At 48.6% G+C, this 16,156-nt stretch overlaps 1 protein-coding gene across 1 annotated transcript in view; it reads left to right on the forward strand.

Moving 5' to 3' along the window:
- Positions 1–16,156, forward strand: part of ptprub (protein tyrosine phosphatase receptor type Ub) — a 141,025-nt gene that overhangs the window by 34,768 nt on the left and 90,101 nt on the right. The window contains 1 exon segment of the mRNA XM_067238126.1: positions 8,462–8,593. Within this exon segment, the coding sequence (XP_067094227.1) occupies positions 8,462–8,593 (132 nt within the window).

Consider the following 16,156-nt stretch of genomic DNA (forward strand, 5'->3'; position numbering starts at 1 on the left):
AGACAGAGACAGACAGACAGACAGAGAGAAAGAGAGAGAGACAGTACATTTACATTTAGTCATTTAGCAGACGCTCTTATCCAGAGCGACTTACAGTAAGTACAGGGACATATCCCCGTGGCAAGTAGGGTGAAGTGCCTTGCCCAAGGACACAACGTCAGTTTGCATGACCGGGAATCGAACTAGCAACCTTCGGATTACTAGCCCGCTTCCCTCACAGCTCAGCCACCTGACGCCCCTACAGAGACCTAGAGACAAAGACCTAGAGACAGAGAGAAAGAGAGAGAGACAGAGAGAAAGAGAGAGAGACAGAGAGAGAGGCAGAGAGAAAGTCATACTAAGTATGAAATAGATAGACAGAGAGACAGGGAGAAAGACAGAATGAGTATGAAATAGATAGAGCGACAGATAGACAGACAGATAGAGACAGATAGACAGAGAGACAGGGAGAAAGACAGACTGAGTATGAAATAGATAGACAGACAGACAGGGAGGGAGAAAGACAGACTGAGTATGAAATAGATAGACAGAGAGACAGATAGATAGACAGATAGGGAGAAAGACAGACTGAGTATGAAATATGTAGACAGAGAGACAGATAGATAGACAGACATATAGAGACAGATAGACCGACAGACAGTGAGAAAGAAGGACTGACTACGAGACAGACAGAGAGACAGATCATGGCGACTGCCACCGCTTCCGTGGTTTCCGGGGCTGGCTGTTGGGCCCTCGGCCGCCGCGTGATGGATGCTGAACACAGAGGGAGCGGGCAGGTGGCAGCTGCAGCAGGAAGCAGCAGTGTGTGGGGGCCGGGGGGTGCCGGGGGGGCCGGGGGCCAGGTTGGCTGGAGGGCCAGGGAGGGCCAGGGGCCTGGTCAGAGCTGGCCGGATGCTAGGAGGTGAACAGGCCCGGCCAGAGGGGGTAGGCTGGGTGGATGGATGCCAGCTCTGATTGGCACAGTGGGAGGTTTGAGGGGAGAGAGAGAAAACCGGATAGAGTGGATCGTCAACGAGACCAAACTGAGAGGAACAGATTCCATCAATTGAATGGTTTGCTCCTGTTTTTGTTTCATAAACGCTTGGATTCAATCTTCACGGCGTGTTCAATCCCAATGAAGCCTCATCGAGCTTCATTCTATTTTCGTCATGCCTTTTGGACGAAAAGTTTTCAAATGACAACAGCGTCATGTGGAATTACACAGCTCTTAAATGGCAGTTGGCTCGAGTCAATACACAAAATAAATCTACAACTGGAATAAAAAGGTTGGAAGGCTATTCATTTGCATTCATGTTTAGTTCACATGGAGCTTTTTGAAAATGAGTAGGTCAGGCTTTGTAAATTATAGCACCGTGTTTAAGCCATCACTGGCAGGTGTTGTTTTTATATACGGATTCATAATTTCATGCTCCTAATGGGTTTTCAGCACATTAAAAACAGCAGGCCTCCAAACATGTCATGAGGGCTGTCAGAACATTTCTCCCAGTAGGCTGCCGACCCAACAAACAAGTTGTTTTGAGTTTCTCCTGTTTTCTTCTGTGGTTTCTTCAAGGGGGTGGAGGCAACGCCCCCTGTAGGTCATCAGTCTCCACTTCTGTAACTGTGCATAAAACCTGTGGGTGTCCCCTTCACGGCTGACTTGAGGTCACCTGCCTCAAACGGCTACCAGTTTAAGGGCCAAAAATAAAGCTGGGATCAGTGCTGAGAGCCTCTCTCTTCTGCAGGTGCTCTCTTCATGACTCAGTTTGCTAAACGGGAAATGTGACTGTTGTGCCGAGGGATGGTTGGCAGGGACAATGTGCCCCGCCAGCTATGAGCCACTCATCTCCACTAACTGTTAAATGTGTTTTTTTCATTCAGGTGAGGCGTGAGGAATGCTAAATGTTCCTGCTGGCAAAGAAACCGCGTTAGGATGAGAATATGAAAAATGCATGTTGTTTTTGAAACAGTGTTGTGTTTTTGAGTTCTGCCCTAGCATACAGAACATTTGTTTCGGACAAGAACAGAATTTCTTGCTTTGTTTTACAATGTTTCCAATGGCATGACTATATATGACTTTGTTTGCATTTGTAGAACTGGTCCCAAGGACCTAATAATTAAACTATCAGAATGAAAGTGTAAAAACAGAAAGATAAGTAACAAATGCCTTTCATACATTGCTTGGGGTTATGTGACCATCTATTTAACTAGAAGATTAAGAGACAGAGAGGCTGTGTGTGTCTGCCTGTGTGTGTGTGTGTGTGTGTATGTGTGTGTGTGTGCCTGTGTGCATGTGTGTGCACGTGTATGTTGGTAGGTAGCAGGTTGCTTAGGCATGTGAGGCAGCTGCTTCCAGTTGGATTAGCATGCAGAGTCAACAGGAGTGAGCTCTGATGACCTGGTGCTGTCTGCTACAGGTGGGGGTCAGGGCATGGTGTGTACACATATAACAGAAAGAGTGAGAGGGAGAACAAGAAAGAGAGAGAGCCACAGAGAGAGAGAGAGAGACAGAAGGACATGGAGAGATAGAGAGACAGAGAAAGAGAGAAAGAGACAAAAAGAGAGTGACAGAGAGAGATAATGGCAGAGTGCTGAGGCGGATATTAGTAATTCTGTACGACACAATGCAGGAGTGTGTCTGTTATGGTTCTGTTGAGACGCTTCTGATTTATTTTGTGTTCTCTTTCATAAAACAAAGTCTGCATGGTTAGTAGACCAGGGGACAAATCCTGGACCAGCATCAATAGAACCCTGTTATCTGTCCCAGCTACCAGAGAAGCCCAGACAGAACTGAGAGACTGGCCTGATATCCCTGTGCTTATTATTCCAAAAACATCCCCAAGCTTTTTAATATTCCAAGAACCATGCCGTTCCAGTTGTGCTTCTCTCTCTCTCTCTGGAGTATCTCTAGTGGTCAGGGGGTCTCCAACCATATTCCTTGTTAGAACCCCAGTTGTAACTAACGGGATTCAAGACATCAGCCAGTTGGTTATTAGAATCTGGTGTGTTAGATTAGTGTTGGAGCGAAAGTCTTGTTTACAAGGAACAGGTTTGGAGACCACTGATCCAGACATTTTAGTCTGGCATCAGGTGGTCCACCATGCGGGGTCCTTCGCCGGCTATGCCACAGGTCCTGCAATAATAGCCGATTAAGTTTGGATTCGCACGCTTTCGTTTGTATATAAAGTAGCACATTTTTTTTATTAAATAGGCTCGGCAGGTGTCTGCCTGTTTTTTCAACAGAAACTTTGCTTGTTCCCGATTCGTGTCGGAAGGAAACAGGTGTTGAAGTGAGAGCAGGGCGACACCAATCTCAGCCTGCTAATTAGCCTGATTTGTTTTATGCTCTTTAAGATTTGCTTCACCGTCAGGATCCACTTATGGCTCATCTTATCTCCTCAGGATGTGAAGAGATGCGAAGTGTCTGGCTCTTACTCTGGAAATGGATGTCATGCGGCGCTGATGAGAGGCAGCATCGCAATGCTAGCCCTCTTTGGAGGGGGAAAAAGAAGACATTAACTGAAAATAGACATGAATGAATAGGGGATGAGGAGGAAGTAGGATAATTCAAACAAGCTTCTTATCGGCACTGTCAACTGAGATCTCCTCTGTTCCCCCACCTCCAACACCCGCCCACAGGAACTGAGAGGAGAAATAATTGATGCGTTCCAATGATTTTCCTGTCTCAAGGAACTTTTTCCAAAGTTTGGTTTGATTGCATGTTTGTGTCTCTCTTTTCTTTCAATTTGCCCTGGTAATAACAAACAAAACACACTGAAACACACACAGAAAACATGTTACGCTGCACCTGATAGAGCCCCAAAACTTTTCTTTTACCTCTTTTTTTCTTTTGAAACATCCCCACTGGACAGGAAGTAGTGGAACAGTCTTTCAAATACTTGAACCAAACCAAACCTTCATCCCGACGTCACAACGCCTCCACAAATACCATAGGCCATCATCCACAACGACTTTAACTCCATGAATTAGAAGACAAGCAGGTGTATCCTAAAATGTATAGTAGAGGTTATGAGTTAGTATCTCATCTTCCTCCCAGGTCTTCCTCTTAATCTCCATCCGGCCATGCCCTCAACCCCGTCATCCATACCTGCAGTAAAACATTGTTTTTTCATACCCTGGCCAGCCTAGCGCCTTCCCTCATGCACCTTACATCTCTGTGCTCCCTCTCTACCCCTCCAGCCCTCCACCCCCATCCTCCTGTCTCTGTGACCAGGTTTGAGTCCCCACATGCTGGAGTTATTAATGCCTGGGGAGTCGCAGGAATGATTTCATTGCATATTCAGCTGTGGGGATGGATGGCTTTCAGAGGCAGCCAGGGGAGTGCTAGAAGGGAGAGTTTCAGTGGAGAATAAATATACCTGTCTGGTTCCTGATGCATGAGGCCCCACTCCCTGTAATGCAGATCAGGCACTCCCTTCTCCTCTCCTGGAACTGCCTCTGGAATTACTCACCAGATCCCACCAGGATATATCCACATACACACCAAAGGCTAGACAAATCATTATCTCTCTCTCTATCTCTCTCTATCTCTCTCTCTCTCTCTCTCTCTCTCTCTCTCTCTCTCTCTCTCTCTCTCTCTCTCTACCTCTCACTCTCTCTTGCTCTGCCCCCTCTCTCTACCTCTCACTCGATTTTTCTCTCTCTTTCGATTTGGCTCTCAATATATTTCCATTTCTCTGTATTCCCCACCTTCTCTCTCTTTCTTTCAGCCTTGTTCCTTCTGTGTGTGTGTGTTGATACGTTTGCGAGTGTGGATTTACAGGATGTTTGCATCTCGTACAGTATGTTTGCAGTGCATCTGTGTGCTTGAGTTTGATTTCGAAGCACCCGGCTTGTTGTTTGCAACATCCTTCACAGAAGCACACCCAAGTGGAAAGACACCCGAAGTAGTGTCACCCCAAAATGAGGGGAGACATGCATCCCCCCTAAAGAAGGCATATGCAAATACATGTTAAAGGGGATAAGCAGAGATACACTGACAATTGTATCTCCTCACAGTTAAAACCCCAATTAGATGGCAAAGCTGCGGCTGGCAAACAAAGGAGGAAGCGGCCATATTAGATGTAATTTGTGGAGCTGCGTTACACGTCCCCGAGAATTGACAGAGGCTTTGACACTGTCAAGAGTCTTATTGAATGCACAATTTAAAGTAGGACAGATTTTTGCATATCCCCCAGCAGCATAGCAGCAACCTGGAAGGGTTGTTAAACAAATTGCCCCCCTTCAACATCTTTATTCAGTGACAATTCATCGCTGTTATCTTCTTGTGGCCATTTTTGTTTTGTTTGTATCTTGCTCTTTCTCTCATCACAACTACCCTAAGAGGAGCGACTACTTTGCCGGTACAGCGAACGTCTGAAGTTATTTTTGTTATGAGGACGTTGGACGAGGTCATGTCTTTTTAGGAAGAAAGTGCTGGTTCGTTTTTATTCTCTCAAGATTAAATTGAGTGAGTGTTTCACCTGAACGGAGACAGGCGCTTCGGGTGTTGCACGAGCAGGTCAAAAGCAGAGCTTTCTAGAAGAAAGCAACAAACACAGCAACAACAAATGGAAACCTTTTGATCTGAACCAAACCAACCAAACGTGCATTTCTTTAACTTTTAAAGAGTTGATTAAATATGTATTTTGTCCCCATAGATTATTAGTTAAGGAGGCAGCTCTCGCACATTTTAATCAACGAAGCCATGTAATTGGCCGAACAAGTATACCAACAAAACATGCTTTTGTGAGGTTGTCATATCAACATGCTGAGCAAACATCTCCTCTCTTGTGCCAGGAGGCTTTTAACCTTGGCAGCCCCTCAGACCTGATGTTTAGATGCATGCTGTGCCTCTGCCAAATTATAATGTAATTACTCAGCTCCCAGACTCTACAGACACGCCAACACCTCGGCCTGGGAGAACAAGCAGAGCAGAACTAGGCAGGGCTCTGGACTCATGTCTTTGATGTGATTGATGGAGCTTTTCTTGACCTGGTTAGGGGAGGAGGTGTCTTTTCCATCCCCTTTCTGTGGTTACAACCCCAGCCTCAGCCCCAGCCTCTGAACCCCTCCCCCAGCCTCAGCCCCAGCCCCACTCTCCCAGCCCCAGTCCCAGCCATAGTCTACCAACCCCAGCCTCAGCTTCAGCCCCAGTCCCAGCCTCACCCTCCATGCCTCCCATTCCCAGCCCTAGCCTCTCAACCCTACCCCAGCCCCAACCCCAGCCTCACCATCCTAGCCTCTCAGCCCCAGCCCTAGCCTCTCAACCCTACCCCAGCCTCAGCCCCAGCCTCACCATCCCAGCCCCTCAGGTTGTAAAGTGTCCGTAGGGAGCAGTTGGTAGGCTTCACTTAAGGCAGCAGCCGGGAGTAATGTAGTTGCAACTTTCAGATGTGCCAGGCCTCATATAGCTGCTCTTTTATATAAGTGCAGCTTTCAGATGTCAGGCCTCATATCTCTGGCTGCTCTATTAGAAATAGATCCCTGCACAGAACAATTAACCTTTGACCCTTACCTCGGCGCCTAGCCATAACGGACCAGCACCGGGCTGTAAATCAGCCCCAAGGGGGGGAGAGAACCTCCTTCTCCAGACCCCGTCCTCTGCCCCCCCCCCTCTCCACCTCCCCTCTGCGTTAGGGCTCTCCTTCCCCTCCATATCACCCCAGAAGCAGAACAAGAAGAGAGGGCCATTTTCGAGCGCGAAGCCGATCGAGACCCTGCACGTTCACGCTCCACCAAACACATCGTACGGACCAACGTTAACACCTAGAGAGGAAGCGGGCTCTGTGTGCACTGTGCACACAGAGCCCGCTTTCACCGCCTTTTTCAGCCAGCCGAGAACTTGTCTCCTCCGAGCCTCTCGCTTCTCAGAGACCGGGGCGATTGCCCTCTCCTGGAGACACGAGGGCGAGCTGTAATTGGAGGAGGAGGTTGTGGCTTCCTCGTTTCCCGGCGTAGTAAACGGGAGAACAGTCGGCTACATTTTTAGTTTGCCCCGTTAGTTTAACAACAGGCCGCAGCCCGGAACTAGCTGTAATAAACCTGCCGGCCACGAGGGTCACCTTGAGAACTGGGGGTTGTGTGTGTGTCTGTGTGTTTGTGTGTGTGTTGTTGTGTCGTTAGCGCGCCGTTCTCTCTCCCCCTAACGTGGGACTGGCGCACGCCCAGGCCGCATGGCACGAGGTCCTCAGCCTGGCTTCTGCCACTGTTGTTTTCACACCACTGGGTTAATGTGTGAGATGGCAGCAGATGCAGGACGTGAAGACGGAAGTACATTAGAGGCCCCAAGGATCGTAAAAGTTGTAGCTATTAAATATCATTTGGAAACATTAGCTTTTTGGCGCTCCGAATCCAGCAGGTTGTGATATATTACAATAATAATCACTATCCCTTGGGTGCACCCCCAACCCAAAACAAACCTATTAGTGTTGGTGTAAATGTGGATTTGCATAGGGTCTAGTACATGTATTATGGAAGCAAGGAATTCTTCCTCAAAGCTGGAGCCATCATCACGTCTGCTCGTTCTGTGTGAGCTATCTGTGAGTGACATTAACCATACTGTAGTTCGTAGCACAATTAAATTAAATGTTGTTTCTGTGTGAATTCATGTGCATCAGACTGCCTTTGTGTCTGTGGAGTGCGTACGTGTGTGTGTGTATGCCTATGTGTGTGTGTTTGTATGTGTGTCTGTGTGTGCGTGTGTGCGTGTGATCTAGTGAAGCAGAGTCAGGGGGCTGGAGGATTGCATTGCGGCTGGATATTATTAATTGGTGTCTGGGTGAAGGGTGGAGTGGGAAATGGATGCCGGTTGGTTGTCTGGCATCTGTCCCATCTCTGTAATGGAAAGACGATCAGAAGGGATATGATGAGGAAATTCAGCCCAAACAAACCACAGCTACACAACAACAGAGCCAAAGTTTCTGAAGAGGGAGGGAGCGTGCAGGGATTGATGTAGTGACCTTCACCTTTCAGAAAGTAATTGTTAGCATATGTAAGGAAAAGAAACAAGGATTTTTTTGCTACTTACTTTAATAGCATTTCAGCATGTTTAAATCCTGTCCTATGCAACACGGTATGTTTGATTCCTAACCAACTGTAAATCTCTCTCCACTTTCTCTGTCTCGCTCTTTTTCTCTCTTTTTCTCTCTTTTCTCTCTCTCCTCTCTATCTATGTCTCTCTCCTCTCTCTCTATGTCTCTCTCCTCTCTCTCTATGTCTCTCTCTCCTCTCTTTCTCTATGTCTCTCTCTCCTCTCTCTCTATGTCTCTCTCTCTATGTCTCTCTCCTCTCTCTCTATGTCTCTCTCCTCTCTCTCTATGTCTCTCTCTCCTCTCTTTCTCTATGTCTCTCTCTCCTCTCTCTCTATGTCTCTCTCTCTATGTCTCTCTCCTCTCTCTCTATGTCTCTCTCCTCTCTCTATCTCTCTCTCCTCTCTCTCTATGTCTCTCTCTCCTCTCTCTCGATGTCTCTCTCTGTTCAGCGGCGGGCTGCACCTTCGACGAGGACTCCGACCCCAGCCTGTGTGACTTCACCCAGGGCGAGGAGGACGACTTTGACTGGCAGCTGTTCCGCACCCACAGCTCTCCCCACGCCAGCTCGGACCTCCTGCGCGGTGAGTCTCAGCCCTCACACCCCGCCCCAGACTGTCTGTTTAAACCCTCGGCCGCAGGCCAGGAGGTCGCAGGTTCAAATCCCGAGCCCGTACGTCGCTTTGGATCAAAGCATCTGCCAACGGGGAAGAAACGAATATGTTAAACGAGTAGGTAAAAGGGTTGAGATGGGGTCCATGTTGTGTGGCCGAGCACCAGTGGATTTGCATCACTAAGTGGACTTTCGAGTCCACCGAGTTCCCCTGAGGTCACAGGCTGGTCAGAGACATGATCTGCCTCGCAGTGTGAGTCTCCACGGGGCGTTTGGAACGTGTTCAATCATTCCTCCTCGTTGTGATCAGCTGCTCGTGCCAGCCCGTTTGCTCGCGGAAGGTTCTGGAAGCTTTGCATGGATGCCTTAGCCCCCGTCCACGGCACAGACGCCTGGCAGAATGAACGCTATTCAGCTGGCCTGGACGCGTGCAACCGCGTACAAATCAGCGTCGAGAAGTCCGGCGTGCATAATCCATCAGCTGTGATCCGGGTTGAGTGGCTGTTTCATGCCAACCCCAGGGATAACTCTTCTGTTAGGCAGGCACCCAGAGCGGAGGAGGAAACGCACGCGATTTCCTTCCTGTTGTGCCAAGACGGAGGAGGCATGCATGGTTTATAAGGCGCTCCTCCTCCCCCACGTTAACACACACCTTCGGGTGGCTGACGAGGAGAGAGGGAAAGCTTTGGCGAGGCTCAGCCGCGGCGGCAGAACAATCGATGGTCGTCATGGTCCCAGGTTGGCGCGCGGGCCACGGCTAGCGGCTAGCCGCGTTCATACCGCCCGCTGGGGAAGAAGTGACTGGGACACCGACCTCTGTCGGGGTTAATCAATCAGTCGATCGATGACGTCGTACTGGGAGAGAGGCCTTACTGAGAGAGATGTGAGAGAGACAGGGAGAGGGAGAGAGGGAGAATGGAGGAAGGGAGAGAAAAAGAGAGAGAGGAAGAAAAGACAGAGAGAAAGCGAGAGAAATTGGAGAAAAACATGAGTTAAGGATATTTTAATGACTGTGGGGGAAAACAGACTTTAAACTAACTAAGTTGAAAGCCCCTGGAGGTCCCATAATTAGATTATAGAGGAGACCGATAATATGGCAGAACAAATGACTGGCTGATGCAAAAATAGATGGGAGGAAAGATAAGATAAAACTGGAGAGGGACAGACAAGCATGATAAGATGAACTACAATCAAGAGGAGGGGATAATTATACATATCATTTAGGGAATCAGGGAATCGAGGGCCCAGGGGGAATACCTCAGCCATTTTGATGGGAAGGACTACGATCAGTCAAAACTGCCTTTGTAGAAGGTCAAAAACTTCCTAAGGGGAGATAAAGTGAAGGTGTTTTTATAGCATACCACCTGAAATTTTGATTTATATGACTACAATCACCTCGTATCCCCAGGCAACATACAACTATAATTCATAACTCTACATCCCAAACTTCCCCCCCACCGCCCCCCCGCCCCTATTCACTGCCATAATCAGCATTCTAGTCAGAAGCTGCCTTGAGCCACCATCTAATTCAGGGCATGCGATGCGATAATTAATACTTTTCCCTTCGGGTTTAATTAAAACTTACCGCCATGTCGGATGACATTTAGAAAGATCCGGGTCCCTCACATATGGGGGTGAAACCCAGGTGACACCAGACAGGTAGCTGGTACTGATCCATCTCCAGACGCACCCCTCAACCACGGACCAGGTCTGAGAGGGAACAGGGCAACATTGCCTAAACCTCATATCAGGGCCAGGGAACATATGGTCTGTGCTGTGTCCAGGAGGGGAGGGAGGGGGTAGGGGAGAGGGTGGGGCGGGTGGGGAGAAGGAGGGGGTAGGGGAGAGGGTGGGGGGGGCGGGGAGAAGGAGGGGGTAGGGGAGAGGGTGGGGGGGGGGCGGGGAGAAGGAGGGGGTAGGGGAGAGGGTGGGGCGGGCTGGGAGAGCGTGGAAACACAGGGCCATCCTTCTCACATTGCCTCAGGTGGATAGCATGAAGGATTTAGAAGCATTACTGATCTACCAGATCCAGAGGTAATGTGCGCTGCTAATGAGAGAGAAAGAGAGAGAAAAAGAGAGAGGGACAGATTTAAGAGAATAAAGTAGAGCAAGAGAAAGGGGGAGAAAGAGAGTGGGTGAAAGAGAATATGAGAGAGAGAGAGAGAGAGAGAGGAGAGGAGGTAGTGGAGCCAGTGCCAGGTGGACTGAGGCTAGTAGATGTGTTCTCCCCCTTGCTCCCAGGGCGTGTTTCGTCCTCTGTAAGTATGTCTGGGCTGGGCCTGAACTATCCCCATCAGGGCAGCCTAGGTGGAGGATAACGTGTTTACGAGATAAGGCTATTTACACAGGGCTGGCATTAACTTCCTGGGCTGAAAAATTGGTGTCCAGGGAAGATTAGCCAGCACAGCTAAGATAGCAGTCGCTTGCTCTTTTCCCAGGAGAAATTTGGATTTTCCACAGAGAGGGAAAATGTAGGAAATAGATGAGGAAGATGATTGGGGTTAGTTCCGTATGGTATGGCATCTCCACAAACAACTGTTTGACTGGAAAAAGGACGGACTACCTCGGATGTCTTAACATGCCGTTTATAGAGATGTTGGCTTTTATTTATAGAAAACACAAAGAAAATGGTCAACTGGTTTGTTTGTTTTCTACATAATAACTTAATAAAGGTAAGCGTACAGTATTTAAACACACATTTATATTGGAGATGTCAGAAAGAGTGAACAATTAAGAGAGACAGAACGATGAATAGAAACAAAGACAATGAAGAAAGAAAAAAGGAAAAAGACAGAGAGAGAGAGGGGTAGCAGAGAGAGAGTGAGAGAGAAGAGAGAGAGAGAGAGAGAAGAGGAAGAGAGAGAGAGACAGAGAAGAGAGAGAGAGAGAGAGAGAGAGAGAAAGAGAGAGGGAGCTGGAAACAGAAAAGAGGAGTGTGCCGTAGGTCCAAATGCTCTAATTAAATGACCCGTAGTCGTGTATGTTGCCTCTGGGTCAGAGCCCAGTCAGCAGACCTACAGTTGCTGGGAATGCGTAGCGACCTTTAGAGGATAATGCATACAGTCAACCATCTCCCATCCCATGTCCTACCTTGTTACTCACAGCCTTTGTCCGTCTGCTACGGAGGACAGGCACCTCGTCTTGACGGTGTTCTCCGTCACCTCTCACCCCTCCCCAGTCCTCGCCCCGGTCCTCTTCCGGCCCGGCAGCCCGCCAGTGTGTCATTGGCGGCGTCCCCAGATTCATCTCCCTCTATGAAAGGGACAGGAGAGGCCAAGGTGACACGTACATCTGCTGCAGGTGTGTGTGTGTGTGTGTGTGTGTGTGCTGTTCTTATCAGGCCAAGCCAGGCTCCGGGTTTAATACCCCATTACACTGTCCTCCTCTCCGTCTCCTCTCTGCCGCACCCCGCTCCCCGAGACACCCTGTCAGGGTGGACATCATCTCCTCGTCCTCCTCGTGCCCATGTGCATCGATCCTTCTGGCGGCCAAGCCCCCTTCCATTGTGTTTGTTTACCAATTCATTTTGGGGGGGATTTGTTTATTTGTTTGTTTCGCGGCATTTGCAAACGGATGACTGGGGCTGGTGTTTACCAACTAAGGAGAGAGAGGCAGAGGCTGATGGGAGATCTGGAGGATTGCAGGCTGTTCCACCGTTCCAAAAATTGTCTTTTTGTTGAGATGTTTTCTTGGGATGGCTAATGGGTGATGCTGTTCAGTGGACATGCATTGTATATAATAACGGACATTTCAGTTAGATGTCGATGTCAGTACATGCATTCAGCAGACAGATTCTACATTCATGTCCCTCATCTGAAGTCAACATCAGCAGAAAGAACACTAATGTCTTTGGGGGGTAAATTATTTGCATCACATAAGAAAAACAAGACAGCGGCGACGTCTGTATGAAATTGCTTAAATTGCTGCTCTGCTTTGCATAATGCTGCATGCCGATCAATGCTTTCACAATGTCTGTCGGAATGGGAAATGACATTCCATCATTCCATATTTCAAAAGACCGGAATGAACGGCACAGAACAGAAATAACATTTCAGAGTTTAGATAAACAACACGAGCAATGTCACCTTTGGGAATAGAACTTAGGACAAGTTGGCTGAACTTTATAGTGGTTCCTTAAAGAGTAACTACACACCCCTCTTCAGTCTCAGCCTGACCCTTTATATTGGAAACGAAAGCTCTCTGGTTGAAATTTGGGGACTGGGGATCTTTCATAGCTCCCTCCACCCCCGCTCCCTCCATCCCCGCTCCCTCCACCCCCGCTCCCTCCACCCCCACCCCCGCTCCCTCCACCCCCGCTCCCTCCATCCCCGCTCCCTCCACCCCCGCTCCCTCCACCCCCACCCCCGCTCCCTCCACCCCCACCCCCGCTCCCTCCACCCCCGCTCCCTCCACCCCCGCTCCCTCCACCCCCACCCCCGCTCCCTCCACCCCCGCTCCCTCCACCCCCGCTCCCTCCACCCCCACCCCCGCTCCCTCCACCCCCGCTCCCTCCACCCCCGCTCCCTCCACCCCCACCCCCGCTCCCTCCACCCCCGCTCCCTCCACCCCCACCCCCGCTCCCTCCACCCCCGCTCCCTCCACCCCCGCTCCCTCCATCCCCGCTCCTCCTTGGATGCTGGGAGACGAACTCCGCCATCTGGTAGAACAACAACTCTCTCAGAACCCACTGTTCGTCTTCTGCTGGGACAGGATGATAAGGGATTGTGTGTGTCAGTCATGGGGTCCTACCTGGAAGCACTTAAACTGCAGAGGAGAAAGATCGATCCCAATATTTAAAACGCCACGCTGATAAAGTACGGGCAGTGTAGTGTGTCATGAACGCGTGCCCCTTGAAAGGTGTTAAGAAGAGGGTTCTGGGCCTCATTATCTTCAGCCAAATAAGCTGATACTGAGCCCAGTATTCACAGAGGGCCCCGCCAAAAAGTCCAGCTCGCATTGTTTCACATGTCGATGTGAAGAACATCATCCAAGTTTTCTGTTTTTTTTCCATACAAATTGGAAAGGACCCGAATACACACTGATGCATACAGTACACATCCAAATACACACACACATCCAAATACACACACACATCCAAATACACACACAGGCCAGCCTGATATGGTAATGTGGTCTCTTCTTGTGGGGGTGACTTTGTAATTAGTGTCACTTCACCGTGACAACAAGAGGACCTTTATGAGAAAGGTTGTAAGGTTAACAGCGTAATTGAGACATATGCAGCAGAACACACAGCTGAAGCCGGCCCAAACAGGCATGGTGCTTCACCTTGAAGCAACACGGCCAGGTGCCTCATCACAGAGCTCTAACCTCGCGCTGCAAGGTACAACCAGGAGAAGCAAGACACCTTGGTTTCTTAAACACCGCCCCTTTCTTCTGTTTCCTCGTTCTGAGAAGTCTTAAGCGCTTGTGCAACGGAGAACAGAGACTTTCTGCGGTTCGTGGAGACTGTTTCTCCTCAAACAAGTCAAAGAAAGAAGAGACACCCTGTGGTGTACTTACATTAAGTTTCAAGTTTCCCCCCGCAGGGCAAACAGGGCATGGGGCTAAGTATTACAATATGTTAACATGCAAGGATTTGAATCCTGACTATACGACGGCATGCGCCATGGCACAACACCAGATGTATCGCAAGACGGAATCCGGAGCATGGAATTTGGAACATGTAAAGCTGAAGGAGAACAAAGCATGTAATCAATGGTGGAACATGCTAGAGTCGTGTCACTCTCGATGAGAAAGCGCAGAGCGTGAGCAGCGGTGTGCGTGCGTGCCAGATGTGAGGGTTCTGTCGGGAGGGGAAGCAATTTTGATGTAACGAGTTGCTTTTGCATCGGGGGCAAAAGTCTCTCTGCTTTACATGTCCTACTTTGGCAGTACGCCTAGTCACGTGCCCCACAGCAGCTCTCCGGGAGAACGGGGCCTCAGAAGCTCTCATTATATTGAGATTCCAAACAGCAAACTGGGGCCTTAAAACATTGAACTTGTTTTTTTTTGTTGCTGCAGGTGAAAATGTTGAATACATTATTTACTTGCTGACTGGACAGCAGAATGGCATTTCTGAAACAGTGTGGGATTCTTTGTCTTTTTTTCCCCTTCTCATTGTGACGGTTGACTGACTAGCTTTGGGGGGAAATAAAAAGCATGTTGCAGTTCTCCCAGGATAGAAGCCACCACCATCTGCTTGTCAATGCAATGCTGAATCCCGTGTGTTCAGAAACTGGAGGACTGCTACCATGCTTCATAGGTCTCCAGGGCTGGGTTTATCTCAATATGTTTCTCTTGCACTTTCAAAAATGGTGGTACACACACCCCTCTCTCTCTCTAACACACACACACACACACACACTGGCACTACTCATGCATAATCCCAGTATAAGGATAAACACATTTGAGATGACCAGATAATAGTATTTTTTAGTTTTGTGTTTCCTCTTGCAGTGAAGGAAGAATCCCATTTAAATTAAGAGGTGTTATTTGAGGTAACATCCTGTGTTTCTGTCAGCATTACCTTGTTTTGCTGCTTAGATCCACTTAAGTCTGCATCTGGCTGGAGAGGCACAGATTGCCTTGAGTGTCCTTGAGCTGAAGAGAAGAGGATGGATCATGTCGAATCTCTCTGCTTTCACTCCCCTGTTCTCACTCACTTTCTCATTCTCTTACTGGCTCTCAGGTGCAATCTATTCCTGAGGTATTACCATAATAACTCCTGTCGCACACAACTCACTGTCATCGTAATTGATATGTTGGCGCTGGCACTGGGTGGAGTCATTTGCATATAATCGCGTTAACTGATATGATAATGAATGTGGAAGGGCTTATGCAAGCACAATGGCCCTCGGGCGATGCATGGCAATTTGAATTATACACAATAAGCAATATATTAAATCAGGTGGTCGACAAGGCTGATTCCCATAGCTGTCTTCTACCTGGGAAAGGTGAGATCACACAGCTGAAATGCACTACATCACAGCTGTCTCCTCCTTTTTACTCTCCTCTCATCTTCTCCCCTCCTCTTGTGGGACCCACCATTGGCATACATGTATTCCTATTCAAGATCAAGTCTTCCCTAATTAAGTGGACATACCTACAAGAAAGATAGTGATGGATGGATTATTCACCATTATCACTCTTGTAGGTAGGTCCCCTTTTTACCCAATGTGCTGAGCATAGACCAGGAAGAAAGCTGTCCAACCACATATGACTTCATATACAAGAACAGCCTACTGTAGTATTTGTCCACCCTGCTTTTCTGTATGCCAGCTGTTGTTTGGTCATCTCTCTGTCTTTCTCTGTGTTCACCATGGAAATGTATTCACTGACCTTCATGCCTCAGAGACACTTTGCAGCAGACCGTCTCCTTGTCTTTGATCTATTCATGATTCTTGAGTCTTAATTCTTGTCTGGCGTTACTCTCTACCTCCATTCAGCCGACTGATGAATCCTATGAACTCCAGAACCTCGACTGATGTCGTATGGTTGGTGGAGAAATATCTATGTTTACCTCCTTTTCTGCTCC

Source organism: Osmerus mordax, chromosome 6 (assembly GCF_038355195.1).
Source record: "Osmerus mordax isolate fOsmMor3 chromosome 6, fOsmMor3.pri, whole genome shotgun sequence".
Lineage (NCBI taxonomy): Eukaryota > Metazoa > Chordata > Actinopteri > Osmeriformes > Osmeridae > Osmerus > Osmerus mordax.